Genomic DNA, 16,841 nt, shown 5'->3' on the forward strand with positions numbered 1-16,841 from the left:
AGGCAGATCAGAACAGAATACGAGGTTAGCAAAGGCACAGCAAATAATACAATGAGAATAACAAGGAAAATAACAAACGCTAGCTAACCGCGGACACCGCACTCATTCGCAACAGTGCACGCGATTATGCGCGGTCTCCACGTGATAAGCACAATAGAGACAAGCACGCCTAACCTAACCATTGACAGACAAACATGAAACAGAGGACGCGTACGCTTGCTTAACGGTTACCTCACCGAGCCTCCAGCAAGCGTCCGTTGCAGACAAGACAGACACACGAAAACAGGGACAAGCGAGAGATAGGATCCACAGCACTAGCGAGAAGCGAGTGCGATCCAGGTACAGAGTAGCAGAACAGAAGGATCCACAGCACTAGCGAAAAGTGGCTAGCGCGATCCCAGGAGACAGAACAGAAGGATCCCCAGCGCTAGCGAAAAGTGGCTAGCGCGATCCCAGGAGACAGAACAGAAGGATCCCCAGCGCTAGCGAAAAGTGGCTAGCGCGATCCCAGGAGACAGAACAGAAGGATCCCCAGCGCTAGCGAAATGTGGCTAGCGCGATCCCAGGAGACAGAACAGAAGAGATAGCTGGTAGCAACCGCTGCACCAGCTATACTCCAAGAACAGAGATCAGAACCATTTCCTGTCGACCACCGTTGGGACAGGAAAATGGCAACAGAACAAACAAACAGATAAACAATCCTAACTGCACTAGGGAAAACCTGCCTAGCGCAGATTCAGGAATTACTCTAAGCTGATCTTCAAACAAAGAGCATGGCTGACACTCCCGGCAGGAGTGTTACACAGGACAAAATCCTTATGAACAGCAAAGCATTGTGGGACACACCTAGTACTTATAGTACACGCCTCCAATGAATGTGGCCAGGCAATTTGCATGACAACGTATGCAAATTCCTCAGCAAGCACAAGCTGCAGAACTGACAGAAGCTCTTCTTTCCAGAGTCCTGCAGCATGCAAATCTAAACAATGGTCAAAAAGCTGCCTGCCTGCACAGGCAGCTGAGCAAATCATCACAGGTGAGTTGTTCACCCCTTCACTGCCCACCCTGCATATGGCCCCATCCGCCCGGTTCTCAGAGTTTGGCTCAAGGTTGCCACTTTTGGTACTTTTTAATTAACCCAGAGGCATATTTGGGCTTACCACCAGGGAAGTTACTTTATGCTTGAATTTTAACCACTTCCCAACTGAGGGGTTTTTCCCCTTGACCACCAGAGCAATTTTCACCTTTCAGCGCTCCTTCCATTCATTCGTCTATAATTTTATCATTACTTATCGCAATGAAATGAACTATATCTTGTTTTTTTCGCCACCAATTAGGCTTTCTTTAGGTGGGATATTATGCCAAGAATAATTTTATTCTAAATGTGTTTTAATGGGAAAATAGGAAAAAATGTGGGAAAAAATTTATTATTTTTCAGTTTTCGCCCTTTATAGTTTTTAAATAATGCATGCTACTGTAATTAAAACCCATTAAATGTATATGCCTATTTATCCCGGTTATAAAACCGTTTAAATTATGTCCCTATCACAATGTTTGCCGCCAATATTTTAGTTGGAAATAAAGGTGCATTTTTTTTCAGTTTTGCGTCCATCCCTAATTATAAGCCCATAGTTTATAAAGTAACAGTGTTATACCCTCTTGACATAAATATTTAAAAAGTTCAGTCCCTAAGGTAACTATTTATGTTTTTTTTTTATTGTAAATTTTTTATTTATTTTTTAATTACAAAAAAAAAAAAATTGGGGAGTGTGGGAGGTAAGGAGTTAATTTTTTGTGTAAAACAAGTTTATTTGTGTGTAGAAAATGGTTAGGGTGTAGTTTTACTATTTGGCCACAAGATGGCAACATTACCAATTTGTTTCATGCTACCTGCAAGCGTCCTTCCGGACTCTTGCAGGAAGTAGAAAGAGGCTGGGACTTTGTTATTTTTTCACAATGATCGCGCTGCTCAGCCGAGCGGCAGCAGGTCATTGCGGGGCTTAGATCAACGAACGGGAATGGATTTTCCCGTTCGTTGATCTCTGGGCGAGCGGGCGGCGGCGTGTTTACTAGCGGCGGGCGGCGTGTTTACGAGCGGGAACGCGGACAGCGGCGGGAGTGCGCAAAGTACGGATTTCTCCGTCCCTGGGGGTGAAAGGATGGAAAAAGGGGCGGAGAAATCCGTACACAGTTAACACAGTTAAAGACTGTGTCACTGGCTTTTTTTTTTTTAATGACTTTAACAAAATGTTTCTGGTCACACAGACAGTGGTCTTGAAGTGCTGGCAGTGCAGAAGATCTCAAAGGCCCAGGCTTGGCAACGCACAGGGAGGGCAGGCAGAGAAGACAGTGGGATATGCTATAGACTCTATACAGAGGACGAGTTTGAGAAGTTTGAGAAGATGACAATTCCAGAAATACAGAGGTAAACTTTGAAGTCATATATTACCAGACTACATAAAAAGGATGACTTGGTTATTTAAAGAAAAGCACTATGAATTGTATTTTGGATAAAACTATTTTAAACTTTTTTTCTTCTTTAGCTTATAGCAGCCTACAGCATTTATTGGCATATTCACAAGTTAGGGCCCATTCACAAATAAAAGCGCAAAACGGTAGCTCTTAGCGCTACCATTTTGCACAGGTGATTTTTTTTTCCGTGATTTAACCCGGAAAAATCACTGGACAAATACGCATTCTTGGCGTGATCGTGATTAGCGATTTTATAGCATGCTAATCACGATCACTCCTGAATCGCCAAAAAAAGCTGCAGGTAACGCGTTTGGCTATTGCCGCTAATCGCAAATCGCCCACGATCAGCTGCAATAGCAGCAGTGAGATCACTGCCCTATACTTACTATTGTGCTAGCACTTTCAAAAGCCCCTGCTAATCTCCCTAGTGTGAATGGGCTTTTATAAGTGGTCATGTGATTGTATAACATTGAGCCAATGTCTGCCAGTATTGTTTTAGTTTTCATAGGCATAGAAAATAAAATGCATACAAATCCACAGCGCTTGGTACTCAAATCAGCATCTGCAGTAACCCCACAGTGCTCAAAAGCATATTTCCACAGTGACCATCACCAGAAATAAATCGAGAAAGGTCACTTCTCCATCCAAAAATCACATAAACATTTATTAGAAGCTGAATCTACATCACATATACAATGACTTACTTTCAGGGTCCTTTTGACAGGGACCTTTAGTAGTTAAAAGCATATAGTGTAAACCAGTACACATTTAGCAGAACTGGAGACTGGGCAACTTATATGAGATCGTTTTTTGGATTTTAATTGTGTACTGGGTTACACTATATGCTTTTAACTACTAAGGGTCCCTGTCAAAAGGACCCTGGAAGTAAATCATTGTATATGTGATGAAGATTCAGCTTCTAATAAATGTTTATGTGATTTTTGGATGGAGAAGTGACCTTTCTCGATTTATTTCTGGTGATGGTCACTGTGGAAATATGCTTTTGAGCACTGTGGGGTTACTGCATATGCCGATTTGAGTACCAAGCGTTGTGGATTTGTATGCATTTTCCTTGAAACCGATTGTGGATGTGGTTGATCCTGAGCAGCTGGTGGAACATACACATGAGATAAAGTTTGGATCAGCGCCTGTATATACTACAAAATAGAAAATAAAATGTGGAAACAATAAGGTTGTGAATTTTATTTTTTTTTATTTATTTTTTTTTATGACTAGACTGTGTGTGTTTTGTGCAGGTGCAATTTGGCCAGTGTGATGTTGCAACTTCTTGTCCTGCGAGTTCCAAATGTTTTTACATTTGACTTCATGTCCAAACCTTCACCAGGTGTGTGCAAAGCATGTTATACTTTTCATTATACTAAAAATGATTGTGAAGCTCCAAAAGCATCTGTCCAAAATAATGGTACTGAATACATAAACTTGGATCTAGTTTTCTTTGCTTGACTGTCTAAAGATAAGAGTACTAACAGTTTAGCATGACATAGCATGTTTCAGATTGCTATATTAATTGAATCCTGCTCATCTATGAAAGGTGCAAGCAAAATGTACTTGTGGAATTGTCTTTGTGATGAGAACACTCTCATAGCTTTTTTGTATGCTATGTTCAGGTTCACTTTAATAAATATTTTTTAAGGACAACTGTAGTAAGAAGAATATGGAGGCTGCCATATTTATTCAAACAATACCAGTTACCTGATAGCCCTGCTGATCTATTTGGCTGCAGTAGTGTCTGAACAACACCAGAAACAAGCATGCAGCTAATCTTGTCATATCTGACAATAATGTCAGAAACACCTAATCTGTTGCATGCTTGTTCAGGGTCTATGGCTACAAGTATTAGTGGCAAAGGATCAGCAGGATAGCCAGGTAACTGGTATTGCTTAAAAGGAAATAAATATGGCAGCCTCCATAAAGTTGTCCTTTAAACTGCGCTGTTATAGTAGGCCAGAGCATATCTAATCATTAGATCCTCATCTAAGCCAGTGCAGGTGTTTATTTGCTTAGCAATGTCTTTTTAATTTTGTAAAAACCAGGAAACTAGTCTGGTGTCTCCATTTACTTACATTGCATCTCCTTTGCAGAGATGGTAAGTTTGTTTTCAATAAACGCTCTACAATGTTTCTAGTTCTGTAAAACTGTGAATTAAGCAACAAACAGAGAAAGTATTACACTCGGATCTACCGTCCTATCTCTCTCCTTCCCTTTGCCTTAAAACTCCTTGAGCGTCTGGTTCACAAACGCCTGACCCAGTACCTCAATGCCGACTCACTGCTAGACCCACTGCAATCTGGATTCTGGCCTGCCCACCAGGGCTGTGGAGTCGGAGTCGTGGAGTCGGGCAATTTTGGGTGCCTGGAGTCGGAGTCGGGGAAAAAATGCACCGACTCCGACTCCTAATGAATTTGTAACTGTAATTAAAATAGAAAATATGATAAAATGTTCTATTTCTCAGATAATAGTCATTAAAAATAATGTATATATACAGTAATAGCTGTGCTTAGTCCACAAAAATGAAATAAACCAATCAAAATTAGTTACTTGTGCTGCTTCAATAAAGCAGTCCCCGTATTTTTAAGGTCAGATATACATATCTGATTGTGACTGTATATATGATGTGTACACAGGAATCTCTTATATATACTAAATAACATCTATGCTGTAAGAATAAAGCCTGATGTGTAGCCGTGTCACTAATAGAGATGGTCAATGCGATGGAAATAATTCTGCATTGATGCTGATTTATGCAAATGTATGCACTCCCTTTGCTGATGAAATCAAATAATTTGATATGTTGTTAAAATTTGGTTTGGTGACTACAAATTAAAGAGTAACTGAGACGGATGAAAAGTAAAGTTTTATACATACCTGGGGCTTCCTCCAGCCCCCTTCAGGCTAATCAGTCCCTCGCTGTCCTCCACCACCCGGATCTTCTGCTATGAGTCCTGGTAATTCAGCCAGTCAACGATGTCCGGCTGCATGCCGCTCCCACAGCCAGGAACATTCTGCACCTGCGCAATAGTGCTGCACAGGTGTAGTATGCTCCTGGCGGCGGAGTGTGTGCATGCGCACTACGCCCGACTGGCTCAAGTACCTGGACTCATAGCAGAAGATCCAGGTGGTGGAGGAGGACAACAAGGGACTGATTATCCTGAAGGCGGCTGGGGGAAGCCCCAGGTATGTATAAAACTTTAATTTCATCTGTCTCAGGTTTACTTTGTTACACAGTAGTACTATACTCTACATATGCACTCCCCACAGAGCTGCAGGGAATCCACTGAGAATGCTGTGCACATTGAACACAGAGGTGTTGTCTGTTTACAATCTCCTCATTCACCTGCAGAGTACCTGCACATCATTCTTACATGTATCCACACTTACATTGCCTAGGGCCTGATAGATGTTCTTTGTTCCGGTTTGTTCCTTTTACAAGTACTCTTACCAAGGACTAGTTTTAGTCTAAAGGGAATAAATATAGTAGTCTACATATCCTTCTCACTTCAGTTGTCTTGCAAAATTCCTAAGCGTTGGCAGTTAAGAGACGAATTTCATGTTACATACTTTTAATCAACAAAATTGTAATATGCAAATGAGGAGTCGGAGTCGAGGAGTCGGTGGAATCCTAAACTTCGGAGTCGGTGGATTTTTGGACCGACTCCACAGCCCTGCTGCCCACTCAACCGAAACTGCTCTCACCAAAGTGGTCAATGACCTTGCCTTAGCTAAAGCTGAAGGTAAATACTCCATTCTCCTCCTTGACCCTTCAGCAGCTTTTGACACAGTAGATCATCCCCTACTCCTCCAGTCCATGGGCATTCACAATCTCGCCCTGTCCTGGCTTTCGTCGTACCTCTCCAACCGCTCCTTCACGACTGCCTTCAATGAGTCCTCGTCCACCCCAAACCACCTCTCGGTGGGAGTCCCCCAAGGTTCGGTCCTTCGCCCCCTACTGTTCACCCTATACACATCCTCCATTGGCAAGGTTATCTCCTCCATGGGATTTAACTATCATCTGTATGCAGATGATACCCAGGTCTACCTCCACACCTCTGACATATCCACCACTACCATGGACAAGGTCTCCTCCTGCCTATCAGCCATCTCCTCCTGGATGTCCGCTAGGTTCCTGAAACTAAATCTAGACAAAAACGGAATTTATGATCTTCCCACCCCGGCCATCCATGAAACTCCCAGATGTGCATGTCACTGTTAACCACAATACCATTCGCCCTACCTCTCAAGCCTGCTGTCTAGGTGTCACCCTGGACTCCGCACTCTCCTTCACTCCCCACATCCAAAACCTCACAAAGTCCTGCAACTTCCACCTTCGTAACATCTGTAAGATTCGCCCTTTCCTGACCTCTGCCACCACCAAACTCCTCATCCATGCCCTCATAATTTCCCGCCTTGACTACTGCAATTCCCTGCTGTCTGGTCTCCCTATGACCTGAACAGCCCCACTGCAGTCCATCATAAATTCTTGACTGCTCCCATCGCTCCACCACGGCGGATCCACTCCTTGAATCCCTCCACTGGCTTCCTATCCAGTCCAGAATCAGATTCAAGATACTGTGTCTGACCTACAAATCTGTCCACAAAACCTGTCCAACCTACATTTCCGATCTTACTAAGAGGTACACACTTAGCCGCTCACTCCGCTCTTCCAATGAACTTTGCCTAACCGCCCCCCGCATCACCCAGTCCCATGCACGCCTCCAGGACTTCCTTAAGAGCTTCTCCAACACTATGGAACTCCCTACCTCCACCCATTAGGGCAGCCCCCTCCTTCAACATCAAGAAGGCCCTCAAAACTCACCTTTTCACTCTGGCCTACTACCCCTCACAAGTGCTCTAAACCCACAGCTGAACTCTGGTCCCCTACCTTTTGTGTCCTTACCTCTCCCTCTAGATTGTAAGCCATTGGGCAGGGACCTCCTCCTTTTGTGTCCTCAGCAGACAAAGTAGCAAAGTAGAATCCGGGCAACAATAAGCTGCAGAATCCACGTTTATTTCATCCCAACATATAGACAGACAAGGGTGCACAGGGCTGGTCTAACAGCCATTTCACAAGCACAAAAACACTTGCTTCCTCCACTGAGGAAGCAAGTGTTTTTGTGCTTTTGAAACAGCTGTCAGATCAGCCCTGTGCACCCTTGTCTGTCTGTATGTGGGGATGAAATAAACGTGGATTCTGCAGCTTATTGGTGCCCGGATTCTACTTTGCTACTTTGTCTGCTGCATACACCTGCTATTGTCCGGAGACACACTAAGCCTTTTGCCACTGACCCCCACTAAGGCTGCTATTAGCAACTAGTGCCGCCTCCCCCTTTTCTTCATTGACTGACCTTTTTGTGTCCTACCTGATCATGCACCTCCATTACTGTGCACCAATGCTATGCATCTGAGTGAACCTAACTTGCCTAATCTCCATGCTCCCATCCAGTGACTGACTAAGCATTACCTGGTACTCATACTGTGCTGCGTGATCTGGTCCTTCTTGTATTCATGTATTGTCATTTTGCTGTATGTCACCCCTAAATATTGTCTGTAACCTAAACTAATGTCCAGCGCTGCGTAATATGTTGGCGCTTTATAAATACAATAAATATAAATAAATAATCTACTTTATTTTTGGTAGGAGGCCTTGCATTGCTAAAGTTTACTTGTCTGTGTAGCTTCAGTCTGAGGTTCTTTTATTTTGATAGATTGTTTATAAAGATGGTCATCTGCATTTCACCAGAAAGGTGTCATTATTTCTGCAGATTGATCACCACCCTAAAGAAACGACATCCTCCACTTTCCTTGTGACCAGTACCATATAGTTCAGTATAGCAGAGGTGGTCAAACAACCCTGTTTACCATTATTGCTGTAGATTGCCAGTTTAGGAAGTGGCCATATGCAGCCCACTGTCTAGCACTGAAGTCATTTCCAGTCCTTCTATTTTTTCCAACGAGAAGTAAAGATTGCGACTGATGACCCATTACGCCATTCAAGTGACTGGAGCTGCAGATCACCAGTTTAGCTCAATTGTAGGAAACCAAAATATAATCTTAGGTAATTGCTTTTTTGTAAGTCAGTCATTATAAAAGTGGTGATTGTATTTTTTAAATATGGAGAACAAAAAATGGGTAGCTATGTTGTCATTGTATTCCTGTTACCTGTCTCTGGAAGATTCACCATTGAATAAAGGGAGCCAATACACAACACGTGGAGAATGGGTGGAGGCAAAAATCAATGTGGCAGATTTTTCACTAAGGTTGAAGAACTAATTTTGATCTATGATGCTTTGTAAGCTGAATATACTTCCCCTTTAACTAAGTTAGGCCAGAAACCCACTAGGAGCGATTTTCTGAGCGCTTTGTGATTTGAAAGCTCTTGCTAATGTAATGCTATGGGTGTGATCCCACTTGAGCGATGTGATTTTATAAAAAATCCCCCATAGCATTGCATTAGCCAGAGCTTTTTCAAATCACTAGCGATTAGAAATCGCTCCTAGTGGGTTTCTAGCCTAACTAGTTTTGAACAAATTTCCACTTCACCTTTGAATTTGCTTTCTTTAACTATTGTCAAAAAAAAGAGTCATTGTGTGACACAAAGGTGAACACTACTGTGAAATTGAACATCCCTTAAAAACTGCTTTACTGCAGATTTGTTGTTTATTTTTATTTTTTTGTCAGACTCCATACGTGCTGCTGTTGATCAGCTGGACCTCCTTGGAGCTATAGAGAGAAGAGAAGACCAGGTCATCCTCACACCACTTGGCAGAAAGATGGCTTCTTTTCCTCTGGAGCCCAGGTTTTCTAAGGTAACTTAAATGCATCACTATAACCTTCTCTCCTGCATTGCTAATGAAATTACAGTGGTCTGAAAATGTATTTGTCTTTTCCTGATTTTAATTTGTATTACATATTTGACACTCTGAATTAATGGTTTCTGATTTTAACAAGATGCAATATAGGAATTAACCATATTACAGTTTTTGCAATTATTCCATCATTTATTTAAGGAACCAACTTGTGCTTCTTTTGTATCACCCATGTAAATAAATAAAATCAATAGACTAACCTTGCTATTGATCAGTACTGTCAAGTCCTTCTATAGAATTTTGTAGCGTTTAATGTATAAAGGATACAGTTTTTACCTCAATTCTAGAGGCATAACATCATATTCTTCAACATTTACTATAAATGGTGATAAATGCTACTTTCTAATCACCTCTCTTCACTGCACATTATTTTTCATTTTTTTGCTGTATTTATAACATAATAGAAACTAAATTGGGATTGCAATGTCCATTAAAATTGAGTTCCATAAGTTAGAGTCCAGGTTTAATATAGGAGTAGTTTGAAGTTTGCAGGGTTGTATTGGTCTCCCTGGCCTCTGGCATTATCATTTAGAGGCCAAGCTGGGTCAGCTATTGGATTGGGGTTTGTCTACCTCCCCTCTTCCTTGGTGGAGATTTTCTACTGACAAGATGCTTGTCGGTTGATATGCAGGGGACACGGAGTGTGTCTCGAAGGGGATACAGAAGTATGACATTAGGCAGTGAACATGCCTCTGTGTTCCATTTAACTAAAAAGTATTTGCCTCAGGTAAACTTTAAGAATGTCTGCGATAGACGGTGAGAAATGTGACTTGTTCAATGCTGTCATTTTCACCCCAGTCTGGATCCAACAACAGAGCAGGGGTCTCTGCGGGTCAGCGTGGATGGGGACACGGCTCTCCATGTGGGTTTGGCGACTGCACAGGTCCTGTGGGCAACAGGGACACTTGGCATACACTCTTCTCTTAACCAGGAAGTGGTTGACTTGTGCTGAGTCAATCACTAGAGACAGGTCTGGCTTTCCATTGGCTGGCAGCAGTTGTTAGACTTCCTCATTGACTGTTGTAAGTATTCAAGTGAGGATGGCACAGTTGTTGGTTGCCTGTGATAGCATTAAGTCGCTAGAGCTAGCTGCTGGGCTTCTCTTGCTGTTGCCTCCTGTTATTTACACTGACTATTGCCTGCTGCCTGGACTTACACTTGTCTGTATGACAACTCTATCTACTCCTGTTCTTGTCTCACATATGTGTATGACTCCTGGCTTGCTGACTTTGAGATTGCCTACAATTAGGATTCACTACCATCTGAAACATGTATATGACCTTTGGCTTGCTGACTTTGAGAGTGCTTATAATTATAATCGACTGTCATTTGATATCTGTGTATGACTCAGAACTGTGTAACTATATTTGTTGGCTCAATCATTGTTTAGTGGGAACTGGTAGTACCATTACCTTATGGCCTTCAGTCCTTGCGCATTAAGGCCTGGGTATAACTGAAGACGGGCAGACCGTACTTGTCTCCCATTCAACCAGGGACATGCCACACAGGGTGAAGATTGAGGAGGCAGATTGGGGCATAGGGACTTATATAAGGCAACAAATGCACTCCGAAATGCTCTGCATAAGATGCTGGCGCTATATAAATAGTAAAAAAAATAATAATAATAATTTCAACTACAAAAAGAGACTATAAAATGTCTTATTTTCTTTCAGACCATCCTCCTTTCTCCAAAATTTCATTGTACTGAAGAGATCCTAACTATTGTGGCTCTACTTTCGGTGGACAGTGTTCTCCACAATCCTCCTGCTAAACGAGATGAGGTGCAGGCAGCTCGCAAGAAGTTCATATCTAGTGAGGGAGACCACATCACTTTGCTTAATGTCTATCGTGCATTCAAAAGCTTGGGGAAAAACAAGGCAAGTGTCTCTCCAAAACGTCCTCCATATCATACTGTCTTTATTAATGAACAATAAAACATACCCTCAGCTGGTAAGAAGAAGTGTTGGACATTTTAAAAGCAACTTGCACCTGAAAGTGGTCTTTTAATGCTCCTTTATCAAGAAAACATTTTTATGTGCAGATAACATTCAGTACAGCAAGCAAAAACAAATGAATTACATGTATATCTGGTAACATTGCTTCATGAGTGTACTTCAATTTTAACAATACCAGTTGCCTGGCAATCCTGTTGATCCTCTGCCTCTAATACTTTTAGCAATAGACTCTGAATAAGCCTACGCAGATCAGGTGCTTCTTACATAGATCTGACAAGATTAGCTGCATGCTTGTTTCATGTTTGTGATTGTGACACTACTGTAGCCAAAGAGATCAGCAGGACTGCTAGGCAACTGGTATTGCTTAAAGGATACCTTAGCACAAAGTGAAATTGAAAACGGGGGCAGTCAGCCGCCACCACCCCGACCAGGAAGTAAGTTTGGGGGTCGTTAGGCTGTACTGGAAGGGAGGCGGTGGAGAACGGAGGGAGCGGTGGGCATGAGGAGGGCCCACTAAACCTGCCTGCTCCCCCTGTTTTTAATTTTATTTTGTGCTAAGGTATCCTTTAAAAGGGCATAAATATGACTACTTCCATATCCCCCTTACTTCAGGTTCCCTTTAAAGAGTGACTCTTTAGGGATGCTTTACCATAGGATATGTGAAGTAAAGGTGTCTTTGTTTCAAACATATTACATGTGGGGTATCTTTCCTCGTGGTTGTATGTTTAAAATGAGCGTTTCTTCACTTAACTGGCCACTCGGCCTTCCTTATTACTATCGCTGTTTCACTGCAGTATTATTTTCCAAAAGAAGATGTGTTTTTTAATTGCATAATTAACATAAGACTTTACATTCTATTTTAGGAGTGGTGTCGTGAAAATTTCATAAATGGCAGAAATATGATGTTGGTTTCAGAGGTTCGTTCTCAGCTGAGAGATATTTGTATAAAGGTATGTCTCCCTTCTTGTTGAGTCTACCATTATTACACTAGTGTTCCTAAATATAATGATGGTTAGTTCTCTGTGCATAAATACAGAAGTAGCACCATCTTCCAAAGTTTAAACATTCCACTAGTTTCTTTTTCTCCCGTTTTGCATGACTGTCTCCAGTACACAAGTGCCAAATGCTAATTTACATAATCAATGTTATAACGCTTTAGAAAATCAGCAGTAAACAGTCTTCACAAAGGAGTCTTCCTCCTCTTGTTATTGTCAGGAGGACTGAACAGTTCTTAAATGAAACCTTGGATGGGTTATAGTGCAATATTTTTACTTACCTGGGGCTTCCTCCAGCCCCATGTTGTCTGTGGGCTCCATTGTCGTTCTCCATGGCCACTCGGGTGACTTGTGGTCACCTCAGGTAATTTGGACAGTCACACTCTTCTGCGCATGCGCAGAATAGCACGACTGGCCGAACTACCAGATGTGACCACGGGACAACGGAGGGGCAGGGGAGGATGGTGATGGAGCCCACAGACTACATGGGGTTGGAGGAAATAAAGGTAAGTATAAATAATTCATTTTACCACATCGCAGGTACACTTTAAAGCTTTATTAAACATAAAAAACAGGCTAGCATTTACTAGTTCAGCACTGCCCTTTATTTCTTACAGTTGACGATGTCCTTTTCCATGTGTAGTTGTCTGAGCAGCCCTGTCAGGCTTCTCTCCGTTGCATCTTCTTGCTTGGACTTCAATTTAATTAATTAACTGGATGACGCATGTGCATTAAAAATGTATCCGTTCATGTCAAGGTACTCTGTGCGCTGCAAGTCTCTCTGTCTCTCTCTCACTTGAGGATTTGCTGCTGAAAACTACATTCTTCAGAGGGTTAAGCTCCTTTATGACCTCAAACTTTTATAATAGTGTCTCCATGGGTAAAAGTTTTACTTTTTTTTTTTTTTCCTTCCCCCTACCATGATGACAATTAGAGGTACTTTGAGCAAGACCTCTGTTCCCTCTCCCTGTATTGTCATTTTTGTATATTTTTTTGGAGATAGCATTACAAACTCATTTCTAGGAATACAGAGAGAATCCAAGCTATTAAGGTCAGCTGAAATTTCAGCTTAAAGCAGGGCCCCATACCGTCCTGGAACATACGTTAGGGAACTTGCTTTGGCAGAGACACAGCAGTAAAGGTGCGTACACATGCACAATTACTGTCACCCACAGGGACCGTAACACTATCCCTCTGGCAACAGTTCGGTGTCAACTCCTGCAGGCTAGCTTTGTGTTCCAAATCTATGGATGGAGAGTAGGGGGCAACAGGGCAGCACGTGACAAGAGAGGGCAGGATGACTAGGTCTAAGTACAAGGTCGGCCTGCGCTTAGTCAAAATGATCCGCCAGTCTGGATCTCTTTGTGACTGATCTGGGGCCACCATACACATGCTAGTTTCTTATCAAAGGTGACTTCTTCGGGCCGATAATCATGTACATTGTGTGCAGAGCTTAAAGAGAACCTGTAACAAAAAAAAGTTCCCCTGGGGGGTACTCGCCTTGGGAGGGGGAAGCATCAGGGTCCCAATGAGGCTTCCCCCACTCCTGTAGCTGTAGGCAGTCCAGCGCTGGCTCCCCCAAAGTGTCCCGGAATCCTCCCTCGACAAGCCTGATAAGTGCTGATTTATTTACCTTTCCTGGCTCCAGCGGGGGCGCTGTTGCGGCTCTCCGCACGGAGATAGGCGAAAATAGCCGATCTCTGTCGGGTCCGCTCTACTGCGCAGGTGCAGGAGACTTGCGCCTGCGCAGTAGAGCGGCCCGACAGCGATCGGCTATTTCCGCCTATCTCCGAGTGGAGAGCCGATACTGCACTGGAGCCGGGAAGGTAAAGGGAGCTTTATTGCCGCCGCCGTGGGACCAAGGAGGACGGGGGAAGCCTCAATAGGATCCGGAGGCTTCCCCCACCCGAGGTGAGTACGCCCCAGGGGAGGTTTTTTTCGTTACAGGTTTTCTTTAACACCTAACAGATTCTTCCTCTCCACCACTCTAATCCTAACTGGAGCTTCAGTATACTAAACAATATTTTATTTAAGTCTACGAGGGACATGTTAGGTAACTATGTAAGCAAAGCTAATTCTAGTATTTATTTTGCAGACCTCCCCAGTAGACCATCCATATTTGACAATTTTTCCTTTTGTTCTTTCTCTTTTAACATGCAGATGTCCATGCCAATAGAGTCCTCCAGAACAGACACCCGTAATATTCGGCAGTGCTTGGCCCATGGCCTCTTCATGAATGCAGCTGAGCTGCAGCCAGATGGAACATACACCACTGTGGAGACCCATCAGCCTGTGGCTATTCATCCATCCTCTGTACTCTTCCACTGCAAACCCGCCTGTGTCATTTACAATGAACTCCTCCACACATCAAAGTGCTATATGAGGGACCTGTGTGTGGTAGATGCAGACTGGCTATTTGAAGCAGCCCCTGAATATTTCAGAAGAAAGTTAAAATCTTCTAAAAATTAGTTTTTTTTTTTTTTTTTCCTCCTTGGTTTCCATCGGATGGTTTACACTAAACTGGTGAACATTTATCCAAACAAACTTAATATCACACAATTTACAGAGCTAACAATTATGATGAAGTCATTGTGTGCTCTAATAAGGAAGACTGGATTGTTCTATCAATGCTGTTAAGTTTGTGTTTGCTGAAGTGACATGCCAAGCTTGGCAAAGAACAATGTAAAAAAATAATAATTTGATCTTATTATATAATGTATGTACATTATTCCTGTTTTTGTGTTGATATGCCAGCTAATTTATGATCTTCTCATTATAACCACTTCTGAACAGTAGGCATGCAACCAAGGCTTATTGTATAGCCACTATACATAACAACCCGTAAGTAGCAGTTGTATTACGACAAAACTTGACAGTTCCCTAATCAATTGCTACACGTCCAATGTAATAAGGCAACGATATAGCCATAGTGATTGATTTATCAATCAGATCACATGACTACAGTACCTTTTTGTTCTTAATTTAAAAAACACCATCTAATTTGAGGCACCTTGTGTACAGCTATCAGGCATCCGCATCAGGCTCAGAATGGGGTGAAGATTTCTGGCTGCTGCCTTCTGTCAATCACAATAGTGATTTTTTTTTTTTGAGTGAAATTGCTTCACTCTGAGTAATGCAGAACCACCCACTATTGTCTAGATCAGCGTTTTTCAACCGGTGTTCCGCGGCACACTAGTGTGCCGCGGGATGTTGCCTGGTGTGCCGTTCAGGTCTGGCCTCTCGATCCTCCCCGCGGCTGCGGCTCCTGTCACCTTATCATGAGCGGGCGGCCGCTTGTCCGCTCGGCGGCTGCTGTGATGACCAGGAAGCGGTACAGCGGTTTCCATGGTAACGGCGATGCATATCGCCGCTACAGGAAGCCGCTGTACCGCTTCCTGCTCATCACAGCAGCCGCCGAGCACGCGTTGCTGTAATAGATGCCACAGAGGAGAGCGGCTGCTACGGGGGAATCTAATCGGACAAGCGGCCGCCCGCTCATGATAAGGTAACTATACTAGGCACTTTACTGGCTATACTGGGGCACTACCTACCCATACTGGGCACTATACTGGGGCACTACCTATCCATACTGGGACTATACTAGCTATACTGGGGCACTATACTAGCTATACTGGGGCACTATACTGGGGTAACTATACTAGCCATACTGGGGCAACTAAACTCCCTATACTGGGGCAACTATGCTAGCTATGCAGCCGCACCCCAGCCCCCCCCCCCCCCATAGCCTGCTGCGCACGGCACTGTCCACTAGGTCGCGCAAACACCCGCGCCGCCCCCGTCCCCCCTCCCCGCCGTTCCCCGGAGAAAAATTTGGTCAGAAAGTGTTCCCCGGGCCGGAAAAGGTTGGGAACCACTGGTCTAGATACCCATCTCCCATCGTAATGTAATGCATAGCAACAGCAAGTCTAAGCACTATTATAGTAAATTCAGCAGCTGTTAATTACTGGCGTCAGAAGTGTGAAGACTTAGACTGGATGACAGTTGACAAATTGGGAAAACCTCATTACATTTATTGTGAGGAACTTACTTAATATCTTCGACTAAAAGTAAAAAAAGTGGGTCTTATTTGCTAAAGGAAAATATAGGGGTTGACTTATGGACGAATCAAACCTAAATTTCTGACTTCTAGTCTTCCTTTATAACCTTATGTTAATAGCGGAGAGATGCAGCTAAGCTCATATACCTATTCCAGCAACGGGCCCTTGCATCTTCACTGCATCTGGCTAGCATACACCAACATCCCTCCATAGGCTTCCAATGTCACACAGTATGCATTGGGAGCCAGTGGGGTGCTGGTGGATGCTAACCGGCTGAGAAGAGATCTTGGTGCTGGAGTAGGTATATGTAGGGATACACTGATTGGAAACTATGCCTGTGTCATTCTTACCTTGTGCCGTATGCAGGTACTGGGAAGGGCACCAAATGCTCCTCTGTTGAGCTTTATTGAGCCCTGTGCTACAGGTTAGTTTGCCTACCGGCAGCTTTTCTCCGTTCAGGGCAAACCAGCTGAAGGA

General features: G+C 43.3%; 1 protein-coding gene across 1 annotated transcript in view; it reads left to right on the forward strand.

The window, feature by feature from the left end:
- The window catches only part of DHX33 (DEAH-box helicase 33), a 29,303-nt gene extending 13,636 nt beyond the window's left edge, over window positions 1–15,667 (forward strand). The window contains exons 7-12 of the mRNA XM_068268524.1: window positions 2,266–2,425; window positions 3,729–3,817; window positions 9,169–9,296; window positions 11,030–11,233; window positions 12,175–12,261; window positions 14,467–15,667. Coding sequence (XP_068124625.1) covers window positions 2,266–2,425; window positions 3,729–3,817; window positions 9,169–9,296; window positions 11,030–11,233; window positions 12,175–12,261; window positions 14,467–14,775 — 977 coding nt within the window. The 3' untranslated portion in view covers window positions 14,776–15,667. The remainder of the gene's footprint in view (window positions 1–2,265; window positions 2,426–3,728; window positions 3,818–9,168; window positions 9,297–11,029; window positions 11,234–12,174; window positions 12,262–14,466) is intronic.
- The last annotated feature ends 1,174 nt before the right edge of the window (window positions 15,668–16,841 follow it).

This window comes from Hyperolius riggenbachi, chromosome 2 (assembly GCF_040937935.1).
Source record: "Hyperolius riggenbachi isolate aHypRig1 chromosome 2, aHypRig1.pri, whole genome shotgun sequence".
Classification (NCBI taxonomy): domain Eukaryota; kingdom Metazoa; phylum Chordata; class Amphibia; order Anura; family Hyperoliidae; genus Hyperolius; species Hyperolius riggenbachi.